Source organism: Chenopodium album, chromosome 21 (assembly GCF_948465745.1).
Source record: "Chenopodium album chromosome 21, dcCheAlbu1.1, whole genome shotgun sequence".
Taxonomy (NCBI): Eukaryota; Viridiplantae; Streptophyta; class Magnoliopsida; order Caryophyllales; family Amaranthaceae; genus Chenopodium; species Chenopodium album.
In genome coordinates this window covers 11,204,024-11,212,158 of record NC_137854.1, presented here as the reverse complement: position 1 = coordinate 11,212,158, position 8,135 = coordinate 11,204,024, and the positions used below count along the sequence as shown (strand labels likewise).

Genomic DNA, 8,135 nt, shown 5'->3' with positions numbered 1-8,135 from the left:
ATGTGTTGCTCGGACTCGGGTACTAATGTCAGACACGTGTTTGTATTCAAGTGTCCAACTTGGCTATTTTGAGAAATAAAAAAAACTCAATGCTTTTAATCGAAAATGAAGGGTTGAAGTTTGTCCTATACATATTTGATTTTGGGGAATTTGACACGGGTAGTTGAGGTATAATGAAGAGTATGAGTAACATAGCATATAATATAAGAGTGTTTGTTGCAACCCTGCAAGCCAACAAAAACTAAAAAGAAGTTGAAGTGAGGGTATCTGTTGGAAGTATTATAAAAAAGACAAATTAGCTAAAATCTGAAAAGAATTTCTTATAATAATTTTTTTTAAAAAAAAATCTATTTACATTAATGTGGCTTGTTCAAGTGCAAGCTCATCTACATATACAGCCTTCAATTTTCAAAAATAAAAAATCTGAAAATCAGTTACTTAAAACAAAAGGGATGATTAAAAGTAGGTTTTATAGAAGTTCATAACCATGAAAAGGTGGCCTTTCATTCACGTAGATGAAATTCACCATCTTATATGTTTGAAATTCACGCTAAGAGTTGGGTTTTTATGTCTCATCTTGTATCCCAACTTCGCATTACTTTGACCCATCAACTTGAAATCAGATATTGGATGTGGTACGGTTGGTTTATGTGGATGCCATGTAACAACCAAAGATGATAAAATACGAAGTATAAGATAACAAATAGAACGGAATAGAAGATCGTAATTTGTTTTATAATCTTGGAGGGAAAGGAGGGAAATAGGCATAAGATTATCCGATCCTTCAGCAAAATCATGCACAAGAAAAAGATTTAGCAAATAATGTCAAATACTTTAACCAATGAGGTGATCGAGTCTAGGTTAAACAAAGTCTTATAATAAACCTCCACATGATATGAGAAAATTAGAGGAGGCTTCAAGAACTCCAACAAACATAACATCAAATTTCGATCATGGTTAATGCTCAAGGCCACGCTGGTGTAACGTGTAAGAGAACAGGACCTCAGGCTCCAGGGATGGATGAGAAAGCTGATGTTATATGGTCTAGTCTTATTTCGTGCAAACTGATAGCCCCAAAATAAACTGAAAGAGCCAAAAATGTACTCTTATTGTAGATACATGTTCAACATTTATTTATAGTTTTATACACTTGTAAACATCTGAATTCACTTCAGTCAAAAACAGTCAATTTATTGACTTGCCAGCATAGTTCTGCTAGTAGTAGTATTTATATATCAATCAGCCTTTGTATATATATACTTCGTATATATTTTTTTTTGGAAGGATGAACCAATCAAAGAAAGGATATTTAATTTCTGAAAAGAAGAAAATGCAGGAAATAATTTTTTTTTTTAAAAAAAATACAGGGTAAAATTAACCACCAATCTGGTACAAGTTATTTCTGTATTAACCTTATCCTTCAGCATTTTTTAAATACTATTTGATGTTATTTGTGAGCTTCAGAATGCCAGAATTCAGGGTTCACATTTATAACTAAGCAGTGTTCAGTCATTTTGTTTCTTTTCTTTTTTTGAGGTAAGGTACTCAACAGCCTTTCATGGGGTAATGGAAGAGGGTGAGGATGGGGAGCACAAGAGAGCGTGCTTGATTGCAGGACATAAGCCTAGAAACCGAGAGGCGGACCAAATTCAACTCTTAAGGCAGCATTCAGTAGCTACAGCTGATTTTATCCTAGTTAAACTTTCAATAGTGTATCTTAAACCAACACACAAAACCGAAAGGACTTACCAAAGCTTTCTAATGAGGCAGAAGTGTTTGATGGAAAAACTATAGAGTACAGCAGAGTACTAGTGCATACGTGTAGTCAAGGGGCTGTAATTCTGTATCACCTGAAGGTGCACACCGAGATGCAGAGCTTAAAGATGATAGAGGTACAACCGTACAAAAATATAACACAGGATGAAATATGGTGCATATGTAATCAGCTAGACAATGTCGTAGTATATAGATGCTTTTATCATGTACTCCGTAAGAGAATTGATCCAAAGAGTAATCGAAAATGAACACTCAGACCCCTAAACAGATGGGAGTTTTGTCATTTGCAATGTAACTATATTTCAGACAGCAGATATCAAAAGCTTCTCAACTTGATTTCTTGAAGATTACCAACATCCAAAAGATATGAAAGCCAAAGAGAAAAGGGAATCTATATAACACAATTAAAAAAGCCTTTCAAGATTAAAAAATGTTCTCTAACATATAGAAATCATAAAAAGAAACGTACAGCTCAAATTTGGTGGCCGGAAGCTGATTATTACAGTAAAAAGTTTGGAAAGAAATCAGAAGTCTCAACTTAGATCTTGGATTTAGCGAGTTTAAACCACTCAGTGTGGAAAGAACCAGGCATGTCAACCCTTTCATAGGTGTGAGCTCCAAAATAATCTCTTTGAGCTTGCACCAAATTAGCAGGCAACCTTTCCCTCCTATATGAATCAAAATAAGCAAGGCTGGAGGACATACCCGGGGTGCTGATACCAGAACCGATAGCAAGGCAGACAACCCTACGCCAAGCAGATTGACGCTCAATCATCTCCTTCGAGAATTCTGGATCAATAAGGAGGTTTGCAAGGTTTGGGTTCCTGTCATATGCCTTCTTGATGCGGTCCAAAAATATAGCACGGATAATGCATCCACCCTTCCATATCCTAGCAAGCTCACCAAGTTTCAAATCCCACCCTTTCTCAACACTCTTTGCACGGATCAAGTTCATTCCTTGTGCATAGCTACAAATTTTGGCAGCATAGAGGGCCTGCCTAACATCATCAATCAATTTCTTCTTATCAACAACTTGGTCGGAGAGGGAATCCTCAACTCCTCCAGCTTTGAAGACCTTGGCAGCTTCAACTCTTTCCTCTTTCAGACCACTGAGGAATCTCGAGTCCAAAGATGCTGCAATGGTAGGGGCAGCAACAGATAATTCAGCAGCTTGTTGAACTGTCCATTTTCCGGTACCCTTCATGCCAGTTTTATCCAACACTTTGTCCACCAAATAACCTTCATCTTTGTCATCTTTAATCCCAAAAATGTCTGCTGTAATCTCGATCAAGAAGCTAAGAAGCTCTCCTTTGTTCCACTCTGTAAAAACTTCCTTTAACTCCTCATTAGAGAGCTTTCCAACTGATTTAAGCACATCATAAGCCTCTGCAATCAACTGCATGTCACCGTACTCAATTCCATTGTGAACCATCTTAACAAAATTGCCTGAGCCTCCCTTGCCGATATAGGTTACACAAGGGCCACTATCAACCTGAGCGGCTACCTTAAGAACGATGTCCTCAATGTTCTTGTAAGCATCAAAAGAACCACCGGGCATCAAAGAGGGTCCATTTCTTGCACCCTCTTCACCACCTGAAACTCCCATTCCAAGGTAGAGCAGTCCCTTTTCTTCCATTGCTTTCTCTCTTCTCTCAGTATTCTCATACCACTCGTTACCTCCATCAATAATGCAGTCTCCTTTCTCCAAATAGGCAGACAAAGTTTTTATGGTTGCATCAACTGGAGCCCCAGCCTTAACAAGCATGATTACAACACGGGGCTTCTGGATTGAATTGACAAAGGATTCAGGGTCATGAAAACCATACACAGGAAGATTTCCTTCTTGTTTGGCTCGTTCAACAGTCTCATCAACCTTTGAGGTAGTTCTGTTGTAAACAGAAATGGGGAATCCTTTTTCAGCAATGTTAAGGGCAAGATTTTGACCCATAACAGCCAGACCAGCAAGACCAATTCTTGTTGGAGGAGCCATCGCTTATACCTATCAAAAAAAATTAACTTATTAAGGTAGGAAATTTTGAAACTACATAGATAGGACATAAACATCAAAAACAGACAAGATAATTGAAGGACTACTATAACAGTGTGTTTGGATAACATTAGAGGAAGGAAAAGAAGGGGAGGGAGGAGAAGAGGAGGGGAGGGAAAGGGAGGGGAGAGAAGAATGGTGAGTTTTCCTTCCAAATCTCTCCATTGTTGGAGGGATCATTTTCCTACAATTTAATCCCTCCATTTCTCTCCCCTCCAATTCCCTTCCTTCCTCATTTGTTATCCAAATGAAAGATATCACATCTCTCCATTTCCCTCCCCTTCTTTTCCTTCCATTTCTTTCTCTCCAAACACACCGTAATAGATGAAGTTTAGGGATGTTTTTGGTAAAGAGTAGATAAGGGTAATATAAAAAGAGTATACTCAACACAATTGTTGATTTGATTAATCATGCTATTATCCACTGGCATTTGGTAAACCAAAGAGCTGATTTAGGTCTACACTTTTCACATATGCTACTAAGAGACCCACAATAAAGAATGTATTGACCTGAAATAAAACTACCCAACGACCCCTTAGGATATACATATACTTCTAACAATGTGGTTTGTGCTATATTTAAACAAAATGTACTTCTGTCCTCGTGTAATTTTGTACATCCAAAATTGCTAATGAACCAAACAGAACTATGCTACCTACTATGAGTTCGATACATCTAATAAAATAAGCTAAATGTTCATCTAATACGTTATCAGCTAACATCCAAACATAGCATCAGAGGGTATTAGGTAAACAATAACCAGGAGATGAAAGTGTAATGTTGGACACTAAAATGACTACTCAATCTGCTGTTTGGTGGAGTTTACTAAATCACAGATTTTTAAAAACTGATTGAAATCAATCAACAAGTATTATTTTTCAACATGCTATAATTAACCCTTTTCATATCAATTTGTTTCTTCATATTTCTATTTTCTGCTAAATGCACTCATGTCCTTACACCAATTCATACATATAACCAACAAACTGCAAACCTACCAAACTACTTACTACCAAACACTTCTGTAAGTTGCTATCTACTCACTAATATAGCATCTTAAGCAAAACAATAAATTCAACTCTTCCTACAACTTACAAATATCACAAAAAGGCGCTACATGGAAACGAAACACAGGCTTATTCCTATACCAAAAGAATTTTGATCAAATGGGTGAGAATTTTTATCAAAAAAAGCCAGAGCCATGAACACCAACAAGATTCAATGACATCACATCTACCTGATCCTTGACACTGATCGAAAAGAGTGTCACATTAAGAGTATATCCACATGAATCGAATCAAGCCACCAGGAGTACACAATTTTATTTCTATATCTTTCTCCAGAAAGTTAATCAAACTAAAAGCAGGAAACTTTTCAGGCTTACTCATATTACAGTAAGCAAAGCAAAATACAGAAAAAAAAAAAAAAAAAAAAAAAAAAAAAAAAAAAAATTGTATTACTGTGCAAAATACAGGAAACTTTTCAGGCATACTCATATTACTGTGCCAATTCCATCAGAAATTCATCCAAATTTGATCTAAAATTATATTATCTACTTGCAATTGAATGGATCTCTAATACAAACCAATCACAAAACAAATTGAATCAAAAAGAATCCCACAAAACTGATCATCAAACTAATTTAAAAGATCACGATAGATCTTCATATATCTAAAGAGGATAAGCAATTCTACCAACTATTTTCACAAACAAACACATGATTATCGAAACAAACACTAGAATAACACAAAATTAACAAGAATTACAAACACCCAGATCAATCATTTCTTCCAGATTATCAAAAATGATATGAATAACAAAGAAAAAAGATGTACCTGCTTCAAAAATTGGACGATATAAAATGAAATGAAAACCCAGATAAAAATTAACGATCTGGGTTTTAAAGAAATGATTTAGAATTATTGGTGTAGAAAGTAACGATGTTGAATCTTTGATTAAATAGTGAGAGCCTGAAAAATGCTGCCTTTCTCTCTCCTTCCTAGCAAGTGAAGCAGGTCAAAATTGGCAAACACGATTGAATAATTTCGTATATTACAAAGTTTTTATGTTCTCATCATGGACCAACCAACACCCCACTAAAGATCGAGCAGCCTGAAACGGCTCACCAACCACCTACCCACATGGCAAAATTGCCCTTCTATTTGTTTTTTATTTCTCATTTGGCATTTTTTAATTTGGACGTCATCGTGACGAGTTTTAAGGCCCGTTGACATTTATTGAACTGAGTTGAACTTAAATGAACTGAATTAATTGGAGCTGAACTAAACTGAACTGAAGTGATTGGAGCTAAACTGGACTAAACTGAGCTGAAATGAATAATTTATAAGAGAGGGAAATTAGGAGCTGAACTGACTAAACTGAACTGATTGGAGCTGAACTGAAATTAAGTAATGTGACCAGGCCCCTAGTAGAAACCTGTCTCGCATCCAAAATTCCAAATTTGCCCTTGTCTAGGTTGAGGGCGAGTGAAAGTTTGGTGAGTGATGGAGCAAGGAAGTAGATAAAAAAATATACATGTCATTGGTAATTATTATATTTGTTAAAATCATAATTTAATTTGGACATACATGTGAATTACTATGGATGGTAAGATAGATATAAGATGAGAAACAGAACGATGATGGTTTAAGTTTTATATCCATCCATTAGTGGGAGCACTTGGGATTGGTTATTAGATGGGTAATAAGGCGATGGTAGTTTTAAATTTAATCAATTAGTTAGCAGAGTTAGTTAAATGCATATCAATTACGTAGTAATTTATTCCATTCGCTTTGATTAAATAAATAGATGAAAACTCAAATTACACTGATACTAAATGAGTGATGAATCGAATCTAGATGGAACTTTACTCCATATTTTAATCATCCACCCACTTAACAACACATAATCATTTGTTATCTAAAAAAACATTAAATTACACTAAAAATAGTTAAATTTTGTAGCGGATGTCTTAGCCAATTTAGTTAGCCAAACGGAGGGGGTAATTTATTTCGAGGATCCTCCCTTGGAAGAACCTCCTTCGTGAGGACATCATAAGTGTGGCTTTGCCATGGTTTATTAAGTATTTTTAGTTCGTTTGTTTAGGCTTGACTCTCCTTTGCACCAAAAAGATAAAAGAGAATAGTAAAATTCTATTTTTATATTGGGGTTAATATCTCAAAATAAGTTCAAAAACAAAATGACTCTGAAAAGGTAGATATATTAGTCATGATTAGAATATTTCCCATCTAACCTTGCTCATCAAAAATGAATGTTTTTGGTCTTTAAATCTTATTAATTTGATTGATATAGTTGGTTGGTTGTATTAACAAAATTGATTAAGTGGTTGCATTAATTAGATGATCCCGACTCTTTAACTCTATAAGACCAGTGAAAATTTCATCATACACCGGTACTATGGTACACCCACTTAGAATACAAGAGTTATATAAACGCTGAAAGAACATTGTGTGCAAATACAAAGTGCACGAGTGAAAAAAAAATAAAAAAAATCAAAACTATTCTGTACTTGATTTAAGGGATTGATTTGTTATTTATATTCCTTGATTTATGAAATTGATTTATTATTTACATTCTATATTACTTTTGTGTATATAATTTCATTTTTTTTGTAAAGAGAAATTGAGTTTTTATAGAGAGAGAAGCCATGATAAATTTTTGATTTCAAAGTGATTTAATGTTATAACGGAGTTGATTTTATCATTCCCATGAATCTTTTAATTGAAAGGTGTAATTGACGAATTCTTGTTGAAGAAAAGGTTTTTTTTTTTAATCTATTTTTTTGTTTCAGTTTTTTTTTTTAAAGGTTGAAAATGATGTTCTTCATATTCTATGAAGGTTCTTTTATCATTTTTTTTTAAATGAAATGAAATATGTTTTGGAGTCTAATCAATATGTTCTTTTGAATCCTAACAATATGTTCTTTATATTATACAGCGAATTCCCGTTCATCATTATGATAAACGCGAAACGTTCATCAAAAGGGCAGGGGCGTCATTTAAGTGGCTCCATGTAGGCAAGGACGTGTTATTATCAATAATATGTGGATTATTAGAAAACATGTCACGTGAACTCTGTTATAACGGTTGTTGTACAGGGTAATTTATACTTTCATAATATATTGTAAAAATTTGGTGAGCCCAGATCTAAAATTTTTGAATTTCGAGTGACTCGCAAGGAGTTTGTCGGATCGTGACCGGGTTGACAGGGGAACTTCGAGGACGGAGTCGAAGTGGGTTGACGATTGGGTTGACGAGTCGGTGAATCGGAGTAAACAAGAAGAAAACCCATC

General features: G+C 35.0%; 1 protein-coding gene across 1 annotated transcript; it reads right to left on the bottom strand.

Annotated features, from left to right (window-relative positions):
* Positions 1 to 2,143: 2,143 nt before the first annotated feature.
* Positions 2,144 to 5,864, bottom strand: LOC145601102 (6-phosphogluconate dehydrogenase, decarboxylating 1). The gene is made up of 2 exons (XM_081657040.1): positions 5,659 to 5,864; positions 2,144 to 3,775 (listed from the first exon to the last, which is right to left on the bottom strand). The coding sequence occupies exon 2, from the start codon at positions 3,764 to 3,766 to the stop codon at positions 2,315 to 2,317; it is 1,452 nt and encodes a 483-aa protein (XP_081513166.1). The 5' UTR covers positions 3,767 to 3,775; positions 5,659 to 5,864; the 3' UTR covers positions 2,144 to 2,314.
* Positions 5,865 to 8,135: the final 2,271 nt, after the last annotated feature.